The sequence below is a fragment of the Mobula birostris genome, chromosome 14 (assembly GCF_030028105.1).
Source record: "Mobula birostris isolate sMobBir1 chromosome 14, sMobBir1.hap1, whole genome shotgun sequence".
NCBI classification, from domain to species: Eukaryota; Metazoa; Chordata; class Chondrichthyes; order Myliobatiformes; family Myliobatidae; genus Mobula; species Mobula birostris.
The window spans coordinates 35834051-35853731 of NC_092383.1; the positions used below are offsets into that span (position 1 = coordinate 35834051).

General features: G+C 39.9%; 1 protein-coding gene across 4 annotated transcripts in view; it reads left to right on the plus strand.

Moving 5' to 3' along the window:
• Positions 1-19681, plus strand: part of asb7 (ankyrin repeat and SOCS box containing 7) — a 101219-nt gene that overhangs the window by 60503 nt on the left and 21035 nt on the right. For 2 of the 4 annotated variants that reach the window (XM_072278370.1, XM_072278371.1), the window contains exon 4: positions 2131-6488. The exons of the other annotated variants lie outside the window; for them this stretch is intronic. In XM_072278370.1, the coding sequence (XP_072134471.1) occupies positions 2131-2270 (140 nt within the window). In that variant the 3' untranslated portion in view covers positions 2271-6488. Of the gene's footprint in view, positions 1-2130; positions 6489-19681 lie in introns of those variants that run through there. 4 annotated transcript variants of the gene reach the window in all.

A 19681-nucleotide genomic window follows, 5' to 3' on the forward strand; every position in this document is an offset into this window, starting at 1 on the left:
AATTTACCACATTCAGTTCAGTGTGTAGACATCTGGAGAGTTTCTAAGGCAGTAATGTTACACCTCCCCAACCCCCTGCCAATCCCCTCTAAAACTACAACATTCCAACTTGAAACTTCTTAGTCATTTTATTTCCAGTTGGATTTATTACATTTCTGGATCAACAACTATTTGTATCACAGTGTCACAGGAAGGTGCCTCTAACAGTTGAGGTTTAGAGCCCTGCATTTTGTTTAAAGGTTTTATGTCAGAAATGGTTAATATGCAAAATTGAAATGATTTCTTCCTGAAAATAAAATACTTACGTTAGTTTTTTTTTGTGGGCATATCATATTTTTTGGCAAAACTTTTGAGAAAGGATTTTAGGAATGGAGCAACAAAGCGGTTTTTTAAAGATAAGAGCTCGATTACGATGAGTTTTGATAGAATTACTGGGAGGATCTTTTGACTGGAGAATTAGTAACTATAAGATATAGATTTAAGATATTTGGCAAAATATTCAGGGGAGGAGGATACGTGGTTATTTGACAGAAACTGTAATCAGGATTACACTGCTAGAAAGTTGATTTGATAGTAAACTTAAGATAATTGGATATTTACCAGAAAAGAGAAGGAAATTTACAGATTAGTGAGCTAAAATCAGGGATGAGATTAATTGGATATCTCTTTCAAAGTTACTGTGCTGGCATAATCAATTGTGCCTTTCTTTCATTTTGTGTTATTGTAAGATCAACAGGTCCAACTGACAGGGAATGTTAAGGAGAAAAGGCTTGCATGGAAAATGGATCTTCCAAACTATAAGGCAAATTTTAGAAGATTTGCTTAAAGTGATTCATCAAACTTGGAGAGTGGAACCATGTTCATTATTTTTCTGTCAAGTTGAATTCACTGCTTAGACTTGAACTAAAGGAATTTGCCTAAATGTTGTTGTAAATGTTAAGAGGCTCCCAAGTATCCAGATGATATTTCAGCAGAATGTTTATTTCATGCCTGGTTTATACTGTTGTGTGAATAATCTACCATAATCTGAAATGCTAATATCATCTATTGAAATGCTTGATATCACTATACTTGCAAAGGTATTTGGAGCAGGAATTTATAACTATGTTTAATTGTCACAGAAGTGACAGATGTGTGTCTTTGTTTTCAGTTTATATAAGCAAAATGTTCATCTAATCGGTACACATAGGTTGATGATTCTCTCCTTGTCTTCATTACAATATCTACTGACAAGCCCAGCAGTCTTGCATTATGGTAAAAAATAAAAGACTAATAGTATGCCAGAACAGACCACTTTCCTATAATCTTTTTTAAAACAAAACTTCTATGTCTACACTTCGTTGAAAATATAGTGGTTTGTACTGCTAGTTTACACAGATACTTGAAGCAATAACATTTTTTATTTTTCTGTTTTTTGGTCTTGACCTTCAGTGAGCTAGCATCACTCCCTGCAATAGCTGCAATTAGTATCCTTTCAAACACTTGGTGATTCCTCTGATAATTTCCTGCTGAAGATAGTTTCAATATGGTTGTAATTAATAAGGGAAAAAATCAACTTGTATGCAAAAACATTTCAATAATGTAGAACTGTTACAAATGTCAGTAGGAGGTAATATCACTATTCTGAAGACATCACTGTATACCTGTTGTCATAGAATTTATTAAATAGTGTTACATTTTAAATGTGGAGTTGAAGTAATCAAAAGAACAAGTTGATGTCTAATAACTAAATCTGCAATGGAAAATGGAGTTTTTAAACTCTGCAGATAAAATTAAATCTTAAATAATTTAATAATTCAAATGTTTTGTGTTATCATATCTAATTATTTTGCTTAGGGGAATGGCAATTACTCTAATAGTATGAGATTATTTAAGTACGTGCTAAATGAATGCATTATCCTGGCAAATATGGTCAGCTAGCAAACTTCAAGCTCACCTTCGACATTACAACAGCAAAGAGAGAAAATCATAGAGATCAAACAATTTATCTCGATGAAATTTGATCAGCAAGTCTTTACTAACTGAAGTTTTCTTGAATTGTATCTGTTGTAAACCTAGGAGTGGTTGATATAAATCTGATAATACAGCTATGAAACATTAATGCTTCTCATATTTTTCTTCCTCCTTTAGGACAGCCTAGAAATTTGCAGGATCTGTGCCGAATTAAAATCCGACAATGTATAGGCTTGCAGAATTTGAAGGGACTGGAGTCACTCCCTCTTGCAAAAGTTATGAAAGACTATTTGAAGCACAAGTTTGATGACATCTGAATGTTAAAATTTGAAGTCTTGAGGGTTTGCAGTAGGCACGGCCTTGCCCCAAGTACATTCTATGCAATTCCCAATTTGATGAAATTGAAAGTCAATGCGGGTGTCTGTACCTCTCTGAATTTAAGAACTTATTTGTCACAGTAGGTCCACTCCAGGAGAATCTCTTCACTTCCAAGCAAATGCTCAAAACTAACATACTTAACTCTTTGATTTAGTAAAGTTCAAAACGTTTCATTATTTCCTCCCTCTCAATTCGACCTTTTCAACACATGGTTTTTGCTTTAACATATTGATGATCAAATTCACTCAACTGAAGCAGGTGACATTTGAATGATAGTGGTCATGGAATAAGTAAATACTTGGTATATCTATAAATTTGTATCAAAATTGATCTAAATCAAATTTGAAATGTGAAACAAAAGTGGAAAAAAGTTGAATTAGTATCTACATAATGTACACTTGACAAATGTTTAGTAAAAGGGAGAATTGAGAGTGAAATAAAAAAAATCCTTGAGGAAATAGAATATTGATTAAATGGTGCATCCGATCATTTCATTCAAAAGAAAACTTGAAGGCTGCGTGAACAACTGAGGCAGTTGGGAAGTTTAAAGAAAAAAATGATGGAAGCTATCACTTGACCATGGTAATCTGTTTCATCATCTAATGATACTTCACACTCTGCCCTTACTTCCCCCCTCAACTTAAACTTTTGTATTAACATATTTATTTGTTATTTGTTCTAAATAAAAGAGTTCCAAATTGTGACAGTGTATGCTCTCCACAATGCAGACTGCTTCAGTCTGTCTGCTGATGCCATCACAGTTTGGTGTTTTTACATCATAAGATGTAATAATCAAAGGTGCCATTGCGATTGGACTTCTTGCAATACCTTCCATAACCTTTTTTTTTCTTTAGACTGATCCCAAAACCGCTTTTGTTTTTCACTTATAAATTCTATGGTGCTTTAGCAATGCTGGTCACATGCTGGAATGCATTAGAATATTGGAGGATGGAGAAGAGATGACGAGTGAGTGTATCATAATCAAATGTTCATATAATAAATATGTCTTCACTCAGTTTTGGTCGGTCCATGGTGCCCTCTCATCAATTTGTGCTCGTTACTAACATGCCTGTGTGTTATCTTTGCCCTCAAGTTGTGATACACTGGAATTGGCACTTTCAGTTCTGTCAGTGACAGGGGCTCATTAATTAGACCTACATTGTAGGCTCACCTTATCCATTGCTATAATATAATTGTATACATTCAGTTCATTCTAGTTTTTTCAAACGTACAATTATCTGGAGTTATTTCAGCACTGAAGACAGTGTGTATTTGTGTGTCTGCCCAGTCATTTTTGTATCTATAAGAGTTGTTTCAAAACAAAAAAATCCTAAAACTATACAGCTTTTTCATGCATGTTGTCTTCAGCCTAAAATTAGATATTACCATATTTTTCAATTGAGTCAAATTCTAAGCAGAACAGATAGTGCTTCTTATTTAAATTCAGGACAGAACTTGGATCTTAGAGAATTATAATTTGACATTTGATTGACAATGATAAAGCAGGTTGAAATGCAGACTCTATTTCCAGTTTGACTTTAGTTTTTATAGAGGACAATAATATACTTCATGGAAACAAGAATCAAAACCAGAAGTAGTAATTTGAGATAGGACTGCATACTAGGGCACAGATTGAAGATTTAGCAGTAAATGATTTGAAAAAAGAATCTGATCAATTCTCAGCCACTATTTCTCCCTCACCTCACACTTAATAAACAGGAACATTGGGTCTTGTAAACTCAGAAAATAAGATCATGAAAGGATCTTCTCTCTACCTACCAAATTGAGGTCAGAGGTCACTGGAAATGTATGCTTGGTTCTGTCAAAATTTGAAGAAAATTATATTCATACTACAATCAGTACTGAGAAAATGGTCCTCTGTTACAGACTCGATGCATGGTTCTGCTCTGCTTATTTAAACTTATTTAGCTGTCAAGTAAGAAGTTTAACCTAGTGATAAAGACCAGGGTGGTAAGAACAGGGGCCACTGCCCTTTTTCTCTTTATGTGCTCTCACTGCCATTCCCCCATCTTGAGTGAAGTAAATAATAAACAATGGAATCCTCATGGTAGGATTGCTATGAATCAACTCTGTAGTTTGCAAAAGTAAAGGCAAGAATATGCTTTAGCCACTGAAACATAACAGACACTTTCTAGATTTTGTTTTCAGGTTTTGTGGTATGTGTTTGTATATTGTAGCAGATGGGAGGATGTTTAAACTAGAAAGTTACTTCCAACAGTGCGCTCCCTTCCTTAGGTAGTGATTGCATGTTTGCACATCCCATACCTTAACATTCTTATTTACACACAAGTTTTAAAGACCCAACTCTTGTCTTCACATCAGTGACAATGTTAACATGCTCCACTATAAAACTTAGTGACTTACTTTGATTCTGAATGTTGCGTTTGCAAAAAGCAACAATAAAACTATTATTGGAATGACTGTATGTTGGAACATTGGCAGTAATATTACAGAAAACTCTGGTGTTTACTTTTCAAATATGAAATGCCTTATACATCTAATACTGGTCTGACACTGGAGTGGCTCTCCACAGTGACATATCAAACAAAATAAATAACTAGGAGTTGTGTGTCTTGGAGCCTCCGCATTCTAGAAACCATCATTTTTATTTTTCTTGTCTTTTTTAAAGTAATAAATTTATAATTAAAGTTTGAGTTGTTTCTGGCTTTTTTTCAGGTAACACTGTATTTGCTAGGAATACATGTACTCAGGAGCGTTTAACCCTCATATGAGAAAGTCTTGCAAGTTTTCTCGTGGCTATTCTAAATTTTGCCTTCACCCTGTATGTAGTTGGCACTACAGCTTTTTTTTTTCTTTTGCCTATCGCACCTGTGCACTGGCTAGCCCTAAATTTTGTAATAATGGCCTCTGAAATTAGTGATGTTCAGGACACTTAGGTGATCCTGGAAAGCGTGTTGTACTAAAGGTTTATTGTGCTATCAAGATGTACTGGGGAACTACTGTCTTGAGAAATCAAACTATTTAGCTTTATTTGTAACAATCAAAGGGAGATATAATAAAAAGCCTTCAGAATACAAAAAATAATTGATTGGAGTTGAACAGCTTTGATGACCAAACTTTATTGTGCATCGTTTCTAGACCTGATGGGTTGGGATCCAATCCTTCGGTAAATACAGAAATGTCTCAACAATTTTTTTTTGTGGAAAAATGCTATGATACATAGGTGTCATAATTTTTTTAATGTGTTTTTTGTACATTTTCACCTTAACTTGAAATACCAAAGAAAAACTAAAATCTTCAAGAATTCATTGGATGAATTTTTTTGTACAGTTTTATAACTGGTAATGTACCAACGGAACTATTTAATGTTTGAAGAAATGGACCACTAATTTTTGTAAATGTTTTGTGTTCTAAATGTAAACAAATTAATACATTTTTAGAGTATTTAAATGCCACAATTCAATAAAATATTTAAGTGTCAATTATGTTATATTGTTTGTATTCGAATACTTTGAATGTGACTTGAGATACCTGTTTGAGTTTCGTGTTACCCTGAACCTTTGGTGAATTTAATCACCAAGGTAGATTGAGAAAGTTTTAGTTTAATTTTATTAATTGTTTTATATCTGTATGAGTGTTTACCGACATTTGAAAGTGTATTTTCATATGAATCACTCTAGCTCATTGGTCAGAAATTGTCATCCAACCAAGTGGAAACAATAGGCTTTTATATATCTTCATTTCTTTTAAATGTTGGAACTAAAACCAGAAAACAAATCAGAGAAATCTTACAGAGCCTGAGTGAGGATTATAGTTGGAGAAAATAAACTCTTGTGTTTCACCAGCAAACTTCAACGAGGCAAACAAGGCAAGGCTGGGATAAATGGCAATTTCTGATTAACACAATTCACAGGTGGCGTACCCATTAGTCTTACTGATGGTTCTGAAGTAGTAAACTATGGAATAACTTTGCATTGATCCGACAGTCAAATCCATTGGTAGTATCTATGAATGGAGAGCTCTTGCAAAATGTTATAATTAGTGTTTAAAGCAGCACATGACCATGTTATCATGAAACTTGTGTAGCTTTACTGGTTAAGAATATAAGTTTTGCTGTGTTCTATGATATATTTTGATTAATCTGTGCAGTGTATCCATTTTGTTAATAACATTACTATTATTATCAGGATGTTTGCTGTCTGTGTCATTTATGAAGGTGATACCCACATTTCCAGGCTGCATTTTTAGTAAGAAACACAAAATATCTAAAGATGAAATTAAGTCCTACTTAATGCACTAGCTCAAGTTTTCAAGAAATCAACGACTTAGCTTAAATCAAATATTTAAATGCTGCTGATGACTTAGTGAATGGGTACGTGCACTGCACTTAATGCCATGCATCGTTTTAATGATAAGCAAAATACACATTATGGTACTGAGGCAGCAGATGTGACATTCTGACTGAAAGGATAGCTAATTAAAAATAAACAAAGCCAATCTGTCTACCAATATCACAAATTGTGGGCCATTCAACCTGAAGGATAGTGGTAGGTGGAGAATGGAAGAATATTATCTCTAAGTAACACACACAAAATGCTGGAGGAATTAAACAGATCAGTCAGCATCTATGGAAATGAATAGAGGCCATTTCGGGCCGAGACCCTTCATCAGGCCTGAGAAGGAAGTGGGGAGATGCCAGAATAAAAAGGGTAGCTGGAAGGTGACAGGTGAGGACAGGTGTGTAGGAAAGGTCAAGGGTTGGAGAAAAAAGAACCTGATAGAAGAGAAGAGTGGACCCAGGAGAAAGGGAAGGAGGAGTGGGTGCAGGGGGAAGTAATAGACAGGTAAGAAGTAAAAGATCAGAATGGGGGAGGGGGAGGATTTGTTTACCAGAAGGAGAAAATTATCCGAAGGCCTCTGCCCTCTCACTTAGTACCTCTGAGACCTTAAGCCTTGCCATTCTTACCTATAAACTTGGATATTTCAGTGCATTATTGATAAAAGACCCCTCGTTTGACCCTCCTTAAATTTAAGATAATTTTGAACTCCCAATTCCTGGCTCATCCTCCAAATTATTCATCACTTCTGTGCTTCCTGATCTACATTGGATGCCAATTATGCAGCTCAACCAATCAAACTCCAGCCCTTCAACTTTCTGTGCTTCACATGCACCTCCAATTCTGTTCTGTAAAGCATACTTGGCGCTGTGGCTTCAGCTGCCAGCTGCCAGCTGCTGGTATTCCCTCCCCAAGTCTGTCTGATCCTCTATAAAGTTTAAGTTAATTTATTAAACCCAAGGCTCTAAGCAAGCTTTAGGTCTTATGCACTTCTATAACCTTATGTGCTTTAATGTTAAATTTAGTTTCATAGGCACCTGTGAAGCATCCTTAAAAGTGCTACATAAATACTTAAAAATGACAATATATAAACTAAGCATTTTTTCACGTTAACAGTTTCAGCAGCCACACTTGTGCTTAGTTGTTACTTTGCGAATTCAGCATTGTCTAAAAGAAATCAACAGCTGGGTAGGGGAATGGAGAAAATGAGCAAGTTTTGAAAAATAATTCTGTAAAGTTAGCTTCAACTGAATATATGTCATATTCCAAAGATTTTTTTTGAACAATTGCACAAAATTATGAACTTGGATTCCAAGTATCAGTTTCCTAACCCATTCCTTTCAATATTTAGGCAGGGAGGAATCGCCAGCTGGTCAGAGGGTCACCTGAGGTGGTCTGAACTTTATTGACCACCAGTATTGTTTAAACAGTAACTGCAGTTATGGGCAAGCAGTACTTGTATGTCCCTTTGAATTAAAAATAAAGAGCTGGAAATCTTCAGCAGGTCAGATAGAATCAATGGAGAGGAACAGTTGGCATTCAGGGTCAACGGCCTTCCAGATGAGCTCATGCAATACTACCACACAGTGAATCACAGTAAACGTTTTACTTACTGATAGTAATAGTACTTTGAGGTGTCATCCTGAATTTGTGAAAGGTAGTACGTAAATGTTAATCTTCCTTATGTTCCTTTGGGACTATCCAAAAACTACTTCTACTCATTCAAGTTCTTATATCACTTATGTATGTACAGATCCTTCCCAGATTACAACAGCGTTCCCTTCCAGAGAACTTTCTGAAACATGAGCAGTTTGCAAGTTGGGACTGCAGCTGACAACCAAGATACCACAAGGCAGAAAGTGCCTGCAGGCCCAAAGCAACCGGCAAGTGCATCCCACCAATCTCCCCCTCACTCACTTGTGTATATGGTCTGTTATGTAAATTGTGAGTTCATAAGAAAGGGAGGAGCTATACTCTGCTTTTGACTTTTCAGCTGGGGATGCCTGGGTACTCTGGTAGTGTGATTAAATTACTGACACATAAACCAGAAATCTAAACTTGTAATCTAGAGATGCAAGCTCAAAACTCACCACAGAATTTAGTGAAGTTAAATTCACTTTAGTAATTTGAAATTACATTTAAAAAATGCCTGCTTCACTAATGGTGACTCCTAACAACCAGATTTTTGGTAAAGCTCATCTTGTTTACTAAGGCATCATTATAGAGGAAAACCTGTCTTTACCTGGTCTATGGTTCATGTCTCTGGTCTCACTGCAATGTGGTTGTTTCCTAACTAGCAAGTTTAAATGCTACCAGCTTCTTAACTATCAAATTCTGTACACACACGTGTTAGGATTAAAGCTAGAAGGTTCACTTGCCATGGACTACTGCATCAGATTCAGATTGGACAAAGATATTCCCAATCCTAAAGTCCATCTAGGGTCTGGTGTCTGCATTCCCCATACAAGTCAAGCAACAATCTGCCATGGTCATACATCTCCATACCTTACAGTTTAAGTGCCAAATTACTTTGTAGCTATTACTCCAACACCCATGGTGTCTTGTGTCATAAGTGTGAATGTGGGCAAAGGTGTATGATTTCCATCTACTGTACTCCCTTGGTAGCCAGGCCGAATTCATCATCTTCCGTGTTGAGCAACACTTGGAAGAGGAGCAGAGGTTAATAGTTTTGGTTGGAAAGTGTAAATGTCCACCCTAAGAATCATTTAGTAATGCTATCAGTGTGTTTACTGATAGCTGTATTGATGGCACATAATATTTTGCTGTGTATTTAAGCTTGTAGATGATCCCATTCTTGGACAATTGTCCACAATATCCACTAGATATCAGTACTGTGACTTACTGGAACATTTTGACTAGAGAGTTGACCATTTGTGGAGTGAAGTTCTTCAGTACCACAGCTGTATTGTGGTCTGTTTCTACAGCATTTATCAAGCTTTCATTTGTTTCTGATATCACATTGAAATGAATCAGATTGGTTGAAGTCCCTCTTCTCTTATTTTGGAGACCTCAGGAAGAGGCCAAAGTGGACTATTCACTCACTGCTTCTGGCTGAAGATGGCAAATGTTTCAGCATTTCCTTTGGAATTCACATGTTGGGCTTCTCCGTAGCTGAGGATGAGAATGTTGCAACAGCTGCCATTCTGAATTAACCACTATCACACTACCATCCAGGACAAATGCAGCAGAACCACAGAGCTTTCAACTGGTCTGTTGGTTGTGCTATTGCACCATGCTTTCGTTGACCCACATCATGGTATCCTTGCCAAGTCGGTCCCTCAATCTGGGTTTACATTGTTCCTAGCATACCCTTCTGCATAATTGTTTGGTTCCCTGATTTGATATTAATGATAAGCGTGTGAGGGATGCAGTATATATATTTATGTATTGTGGCATCTGCAACCCTACAAAGCAGTGTTCACAAACTGTAGACTCTTCCAGGGTTTCCTGACCAATGATCTGCACAGTCCAAAGTTCCCACAATGTGGTTTCAATATCTTCTTGCAATGTCTAAGGCACTGAGCCTTTTAAAACGTTGTTGGACTCAGTTTATTATAATTGCCTCTGCATAATTTGAAGCCCATGGCCATGATTGGTAGCAGCACCCAATAATCTAATCGAAAGTGGTAGAAATATTCCCAGCACATTCTCTCTAACAATTTGCTACAGTGTCAATATATAAGTACATATCCAAAGCCATTTTCTCAATCTGCGTAAGATCAGAAAATGTTGGAAAAATTCAGTAGGTATGCTTCGGTTCAGTTAAAGAGGAGCAAACCTGAACCATTAACCCTGTTTCTTTCCCTCCAGGTGCTGCCTAACGTTCTAAACGTTTCTGACATTTTCTGGTTTTATTTCAGATTTCCAGCATCTGCAGAGTTTTTTTTTAATTCTCAGTCCTCATGGTGGCTCAAGAATAAAATGGCTTTTCTAAAAAAAATTCCTTTCAAATTTATATCAGTCCAAATTCCTCCATTTCATCCTCTGCCTCTACCATATGTACAGTATCTCAGCTGCCTCTGACACAAATGGGGATTACTATCTATTGTGACCTTTACCATTTCTGACCACCTTACTCATTTGGCCCTCATCCTGCAACAGCCATAACACTGGGGCATCTCAAATGACATTGAGGGATTGAGATTGGGTGACTTCCAAGTCTTCCCCCCCCCACCCCCCACCCCGATCCCATCTCTTATCTTTCCCAGGTATGAGACTCTCAGCCTACCAGTTTTCCAACGCCATCAATATGATTTGACCATGATACTGTGACCCATAGCCTGTCTTGCCTCATGACCATACTCTGAAACCCTGTCTCCACGTAGAAGGCAGTGCTGCTCCTTCTCCCGTTAGGTTCTCCCTGATAATCCACTGCCTGAGTTCTGACAGTTTCCAATGGCATTGGACTGAAGTGTCCCTCATGGTCTATACTATTTCCTGTTACCGCGGCAGTTCCTGGTGCCAACAAATATTTACGAAATGGGAGCAGCAGTAGACCATCTAGGCCCATTGAGCCCACTCCGGTGTTCTATAAGATCATGGCAGATCTAGCCATGGGCTGAACTCCATTTACCTGCCTTTTTCCCATTACCCATAGTTCCCCATTCTATGCAAAAATCAATGTATCTGTGTCTTAAATATACTTAATGAGGTAGTCTCTAATGCTTTCCCAGGTAGAAAATTCCACAGATTTACTGGTCTCTGGGAAAAACTGGTCACTCCTCATCTCTCCTGTTGGATTTGGTGATAGTGATTCAGAGGTTCCTCAGAAGTTGAGAATGAGGCAAAAAGCTTGTTGGCTACTGCCTTTTTATAAAGAGTTACAAGAACGAAGAAAAAAAACATTGTCTTTGTCTCATACTCAGATTAGAGAAAACGATTAATGTATAAAATAGCCAGATTTAAGTGGTGTGATACATTGCAGAAAAACCGAAACTTAATAGAAAATACAGAATCAGCTATACTCCAATTACCAGAAAATTTACTGAACACAAATATATTGATGATTATATAAAAATTATAAGCAAGCATAGGAAAGGTAAACCACAAGAAAAATAACAATTCTACACCCTAATCTAACAGTCCTAAATCTATTCCCGCTGCTGCCTGTAAGGATTTATATGTTCTCTGCATGACCACATGGGTTTCCTCTGAGTGTTCTCGTTTCCCCCCACAGTCCAGACCTATTGGTTGTTAGGTTAATTGGCCATTGTAGATTGTCCAATGCTTAGGTTAGGATTAAATCAGGAGACTGCTGAGCGGTGAGGAGGCTGGGATTAAATCGGGGGATTGCTAGGCGACACAAAGGCTGGGATTAAATCAGGATTGCTGGGTGACACAGAGGCTGAGATTAAATTGGGGGATTGCTGGGTGACACAGAGGCTGGGATTAAATCGGGGGTTTGCTGGGTGACACAGAGGCTGGGATTAAATCAGGGGTTTGCTGGGTGACACAGAGGCTGGGGTTAAATTGGGGGATATCTGGGTGACACGGAGGCTGGGATTAAATCAGGGATTGCTGAGCGGTGAGGAAACTGGGATTAAATCGGGGGATAGCTGGGTGGCATGAAGGCTTGGATTAAATCGGATTGCTGGGTGGCATGAAGGTTGGGATTAAATCGGGGGATTGCTGAGCGGTGAGGAAACTGGGATTAAATCAGGGATAGCTGAGTGGTGAGGAAACTGGGATTAAATCGGGGGATAGCTGAGTGGCATGAAGGCTGGGATTAAATCGGGGTTGCTGGGTGACACGGAGGTGAACCTGCTCGTACCTCTCAAGCCCCCTCCAACGTGCCCATTGCCTGCTGTCCATCAGGCTGCTTTTCCTGGGGAAACCTATACTCTTCTCAGTGGATCACTGTCCTGCTTCTGCCACAAATAGCAACACTGCAAACTCAGTAACAGTGGAGTGTGTAGGGATTCCTTTGTTGCTGCTTGCACAAGCAAAGGAAGAGGTAGAGCTATGAGCAGAGTGGCTGTCCTTTATATTGTACACACTACATCACCCTTTCCATATCTCCTCTAACCTCTAGTAAGCAATGCAGCAAAACTTTGAACGTTGACAGTACCTGCCTTTATTACTGGAAATGAATTCCAACATCTTTGCGTCAAAGTTTCTGCCACAGCTCGCTGAAGTCTCTAATATTCTCACAGGCCCTCACTGGGACGGCATGGTAGCCTAGTGATTAGCACAACACTTTGCAGTACAGGCGACCCAAGATCAATTCCCGCTGCATGTAAGGGGTTTATACGTTTTCCCCATGACTGTGTGGATTTCCTCCCACAGTCCAAAGATGTACCAGTTAGTAGATTAATTGGTCTTGGTAAATTGTCCCTTGATTAGGCTAGGATTAAATCGGGGTTTGCTGTGTGGTGTGGCTGAAAGCTTTATCTATGCTGTATCTCAAATAAATAAATAAACAGATTGCAACACGAGGAAATCTGCAGACGCTGCAATTTCAAGCAACAGACATAAAAGTTGCTGGTGAATGCAGCAGACCAGGCAGCATCTATAGGAAAAGGTACAGTCAACGTTGTCTCGGCCCAAAACGTCGACTGTACCTCTTCCTATAGATGCTGCTTGGCCTGTTGCTTTCACCAAAAAGATTGCAACACCAACTTTCTCCCAATCCTTTTTTTATAGTTGTTTGTATATCTGTCAATTCACTGTATATTCTGAATATAAAGAGAATGTATTATTGATTTCATAACTAATGAAGTGTTTTTATTTGATGTGTTTGAAGGAGAACCTAGGTATTACAATATCTATTTTAAAATCAGGTTTCTTTAATTTATAACTGCAGTCTGTTGTCAGGAGTAACCAGTAGATGGCAGTGTCTATTGCCAAATGTGAAGAATATTAATCACTCCAGCATTATCAGGAATAACTATGCCTCACTAGGCTGAGAACTGAAGTTATTTTGTGTTTCAAAAGAAAATTCTTAAAGTTATTTTCTGGCTAAGTATATTATTGCAATGTTTATGTTCAATAATTCTGTTTACAATAACTTAAGTGGAGTAGCCCCTGGACCAAATTAATTTAATTGCCATGAAAGGGAGATGCTTCTGAGTTACACCTAGAATCCAGTCATTATCACTCATCCCAGGATCCCTGTCCCCATTGTTGCACTTCTTCCATTTTAACAGTGGTTTCACTTAAATGCATGGATAGGAAAGTTATCAAGGAATATGGGCTAAATGAAGGAAGGTGGCTCTATAGATCCACATCTTAGTCAGGATGGATGAATTGGGCTGAGTGGCCTGTCTTCATGCTCCATGACTCTTGCCACTTCATCTATAACTTGACTTGGGGCACCTTAAGCTCATGAGTTTAATTGATCAAAGGAATAAATCTGCTTTCTTTCACACTCTGGTACTGCTCGTCCTCTTTCTCCTGCTTTGATTTGTCCTTGATACGTTTAATCTCGTTGAATAAGTAATAGGTTAACAGTACAGTACAGGCTTCCTACTGCTGCCTGTAAGGAGTTTGTACGTTCTCCCCGTGACTGAGTGCTCTGGTTTCCTCCCACAGTCCAAACACGTAACAGTTGGGAGCTTAATTGGTCATTGCAAATTGTACTGTGGTGAGGCAAGGGTTAAATCAAGGAATTGCTCAAAGGGCCTGCAGGGCATACTCTGCACTGTATCTCAGTAAATGAATAATTACGTTTATTATTAACCAAAGAATCTGAGCTCCCCGAGATGTTCCTCAGTGATCTCCAGTCATCCTTGATGCGTTAGGAATCTGCTGTGAGGCTTGAATGACTGGCACCAATGGCTGGTGCTGACCAAGGTTAGAGCAGCTTCAACATTCTGAGCTGAACTGCTTGGGCTGTAGTGTTGCCCACAGTTTATCGGTGATCTTGCAGTGACTGTACAAATGCCACACTGTGCTCATCCTTTGGTGAACAATGTGGCAGAACAGGGCTTTCACACATTCATTGCATTTGCTGGCCTGGTTCATCATGGGATTCTCAGCATCTCTCTTCTGTTGCTGGCACGGAACATAAAGTAGCCCATGATTCTCCTCCAGCGGCAAAGGCATTTGCTTCAGGTAGGGCAACACACAAAATGCTGGAGGAACTCAATGTGACAGGCAGTATCCACGGAGGGAAATGGACAGTCGATGTTTCGGGTTGAACCCCCTTCCCCCAGGACTGGAAATAAAACAGGGAGTTAGCCAGTGTGAAAGGGTGGGGAAGAAGTGTGGAGTGAGTGCTGGCAGGTGATAGATGGATCCATATGAAGGGGTAAGGTAGACAGGTGGGAATGATGTTGGATGCTGGCAGGTGAGGGTGGGAGAGATGAAAGAGACGGGGTGATGGGGAACTGGTTGCTGAAAGTTAGAGAAATCAACATTCATTCATCAGGTTAGAGACTACCGTGTGTTTCACTGGGTCTCTGTGGTCTTTCTTGTGCCCCTAGTTGAAGCAGAGAAGATGTCATGAGTCTGGAGATCTTTTTAATGGACTGATAGGCTCAGGCCTCAATAAATGCAAAGTACATTTATTCTCAAAGAATGTATCGAAGGCGCTCGGCAGAGGATGGTGCTTGGGAGGCTGTATCGGAGGAGCTGGTCGGAGGCTCGAAGTTTTTGGATGGACGGACTCGGTGTCGGCTGTAGTCGGCTGCTTCCAAGGCGTTGGCAGTTGTCAGTACGTGGAGGTTTATGGTAGGGTGTTTCTCCCTTTTGCCGCCTGCTATTGGGGACTCGGGAGTTGATCGGGACTTGAGACTTTTTTTTACCGTGCCCATGGTCTGCTCTTCATCAAATTATGGTATTGCTTTGCACTGCTGTAACTATATGTTATAGTTATGTGGTTCTGTCAGTGTTAGTCTTTGGTTTGTCCTGTTTTTCTGTGATATCACTCTGGAGGAACATTGTATCATTTCTTAATGCATGTATGCATTTCTAAATGACAATAAACGAGGACTGAGTCTCATAATCTAATCTAATCTAATCTAAAATTATACAACCTTGAGATTTGTCTGCTTACAGGCAGACACAAAACAAGAAACCTGAAAGAACCCGATAAAAAAAAGACCAACAAACACGCAATGCGCAGAGAGAGAGAAAAAAACACAAATCCTGCAAACAATAAAAGCAAGCAACAGCATTCAGAAAGAAATTGAGACAATAGACCCGGAGCCCCAAACAGTTCATCAGACAGTGAGACAAGCTCACAGATACGAAGTCTGGAGTAGGACACAGCCTCATCCTCAGCACCGAGGAGGGCAGGGTGAGCACAACTTTTGCCTCCAATCCCAGCGATAAGCTGTTGCCCATCTTCAGTAATATCATCTTAAGTGAGTTATTAAGGCCAGAAGGAACAGTGTAGCTCCACAGTTGGGTCTGGCTGCCCACAGGGGATGCCTGCTTTACCCCTCTGAGCACTTGAAGGGAAATCAGGGAGTCAGGATAACTTGCCTGCTCCCACTTCTCATTCTGTGCACTAATTGATGAACAAACACAGACGGTTCATCTTGGTCGTGGCAAGGAAACTTGAGAGGCTTGGATTAGAACTGAGAGAAATGTATAAGATTAGATGAGGCATAGATCAGTCAAGATCTCTTTCCCGGGGTAGAAACGTCAGGTACCTAGAGGATATTCATTGAAGGTGCAAGGCAACAAGTTTAAAGGAGATGTGTAGGATAGTTTTTACAGAGTTTTGGGTGCCTGGAACGGGGTAGTGGTAGGTGCAGACATGGTAGTGGCATGTAAAAGGCTGTTAGACACTTGGGCATGCAGGGAATGGAAGCAGTGTACATAGGCAGGCAGAAGAGATTTAGTTTAATTCAGCACAGTGTATGTGCAAACATTGTGCTGAAGGGCTGAAGTGCCTGTTTACATTTGTTCTACGTAAAACTGAGGTGGGCTTGCTCTCTGGCTCTGCCCAACCTCTGCTTCCAAGTGTAGAGGAAAGCTTGGAGAACCTATTGGAAGGGATAATAAGAAACAGGATTTATGAGTACTTAGAGAACCATAGTATGCTTGGGGGCAGTCAACATTGCATGGTGAGGGGCAGGTTGTGTCTCACAAGCCTGACTGAAATTCTTTGAAGAAGTAACAAAACAAATTGATGAAGGTAGACTGGTGGATGTTGATTTTAGTCAGGCCTTGGACAGGGTTCCCAACAGTAGGCTCACTCAGAAAGCCTTGAAGCACAGGATCCAAGGAAACTTGCCTGCGTGGATTCAGAATTGGCTTGTCCACAGAAGGCAGGGAGTAGTAGTGGAAGGACCGTACACTTCCTGGGGGTTGGTAACCGACGGTGTTCCACAGGGATCTGTTCTGGGACTCTTACTCTTTGCGAGTTTTACAAATGACTTGGACGAGCAAGTGCAAGGGTGGGTTCATAAGTCTGCAGATGTCATGAAGGCGTTGTGGATAGCACACAGGAGTTGAAGGCAGAGTTAATGGCAGGATTCTTAACAGTGTGGAGGAACAGAGGGATCTTATGGTCTATGTGCATAGATCATTCAAAGCTGCAGCACATGTTGATAATTTGGTTTAAAATGGCATATGGGGTGTAGGCCTTCATTAGTTGAAGGGATTCATTTCAAGAGCTATGAGGTAAAGTTGCAGCTCTATAACACTCTGGTTAATATAGTATAGGCATCTGTTAGTCTCGTGAGACCATGGATTTGAGCCTTGGAAGGTTTCCAGGGCGCAGGCCTGGGCAAGGTTGTATGGAAGACCGGCAGTTGCCCATGCTGCAAGTCTCCCCTCCCCATGCCACTGATGTTGTCCAAGGGAAGGGCACTGGGACCCATACAGCTTGGCACCGGTGTCGTCGCAAAGCAATGTGTGGTTAAGTGCCTTGCTCAAGGACACAACACGCTGCCTCAGCCAAGACTCGAACTAGCAACCTTCAGATCACTGACGAACGCCTTAACCACTCGGCCACGTGCCAACACCACTCTGGTTAGACCACACTTGTAATGCTACTGTGACACTGTAATTCTGCTCAGTTCTGCTCCCCTCATTATAGGGAGGATGTGGAAGCTTTGGAGAGGGTGTAGAGTAGATCTAACAGGATGCTGCTTGGATTAATGAGCATGTCTTATAAGGAAAGGTTGAATGAGCTAGAGCTTTTCTTTTTGGAGTGAAGGTGAATGGGAGGTGACCTGATAGAAGTGTGTAAGATTACAAGAGGCATAGGTAAAGTGCCCAGTATCTTTTTCCAAAGGTGGCATTGGGCAACACCAGAGGATCATAAGACATAAGAGCAGAGTTGGGCCATTCAGCCCATTATGTCTACTGTGCCATTTGGTCATGTCTGATTTATTTTCCCTCTCAACCCCGTTGTCTTGCCTTTTCTGCATAACCTTTGATGCTCTTACTAATCAAGAGTATCCATTTTAAATATACCCAATGACTTGGCCTCCACAGCTGTCTTTTGCAAAGAATTCCACAGATCCACCAGCATCTGAGAAATTCTTTTTCATCTCTATTTGAAAGGGGTATTTTTCTATTTTGAGTCTGTGCCCTCTGGTCCTAAACTCTCCCATTATTGGAAACCTCTTCAGTATGTCCACTCTAGCCAGGTCCTTCAATATTTGGTAGGTTTCAGTGAGATTCCCCCCTCATTCTTCTGACCTCCAGTGAGTATAGTTCCAGAGCCATCCAACAATCCTCATAAGTTAACCCTTTAATTCCTGGATCATTCTCATAAATATCCTCTGGACCCTCTCCACATCCTTTCTCGGATTTGGGGCCCCAAACTACTCACAACACTACAAATGTGGTCTGACTAATACCTTACAAATTCCTTCTCAATGAGGACATTCACTTCAGGTGAGTGGGGAGACATTTGGGAAAGCATATTTTTTTCAGAGGGGTGTATTGCCAGGGTGATGGTAGAAATTAGGGACATATAATAGACTGTTAGATAGGTATCTGGATGTTAGAAAATTGGAGTGCTATGGGCTGTGTAAGGAGGCAGGGTTAGATTAATCATGGAGTAGGTTTGTATAGGCTGACACAACATCATGGACCAAGGACCCAGTAGATGCAATACTGTTCTATGCTCTTATGTGCCTGTGATCCTCTGGAACGCATAAAAGTTAATTCATGGATTTTTTTGTACTACAATTTGTTTTAGCTTTCCATAAAAACCAGTTTGCAAAACATTTAATCCGTTAACTCTGCTCCTTGGCCGAAACAACAAGTATTAGTTTAGATGGCTCCTTATCCATTCTGCCACTTCAGTGTGTGTGTATTGGGGCAGGGCAAAATACACCATTATTGGACAGGAGCTGGGGGAATTTAATTGGGAGTGGCTGTTATTGGGCAAGTCCACATATCAAAATGTGGGAATTATTTAAAGACCAGTTGATCAGAGCTCAGAACTTACACATTCCAGGAAGGAGGAGGCACAAGAATAGCAGGGTGAGAGAACTTTGAAAGACAAGAGAAATGGTGAATTTAGTTGAAAATATAAAGGAAGCATATGTAAGTTTTAGGAAACAAAAATCCAGCTGGTCTCTTGGAATAATATTCAAGCAGAGAATTAGGATTGTCAAAAGGGGTCATGAAATACCCTTGGTGAGTAAGAGTGAACAGAATCCCAATTAAAAACAAGAGGATAACTATGAAGTGGGTAGGACCACTCGAGGATCACAGAGTGGATTTATGTTGGAGTCAGAAGAAGTGGGCAAGATACTAAATGAGCACTTTGCATTGGTATTCAGCAAGGAGAAGGACATAGAGGATAGTGACAGCAGTGTAGGACATTTTGGAATAACGGAGGTGATGCTGTGTCTCCTGAGGAATATTGAAGTGGATAGATCAGCAGGGCCTGATGAGATATATCCCAGGTTATTGAAAGAGGCAAGAGAGGAGAATGCTGTTGCCTTCACCAAGCTCTTTGTGTCCTCAATAACACCAGGTGAGGTCCTGGACGTCTGCAGAATAGTCAATGTTGTTCCTTTGTTCAAGAAGGGAATTAGGGATAATCCAGGAAATTATAAGGCATTAGCCCTCACATTAGAGGTAGTGAAGCTATTGGA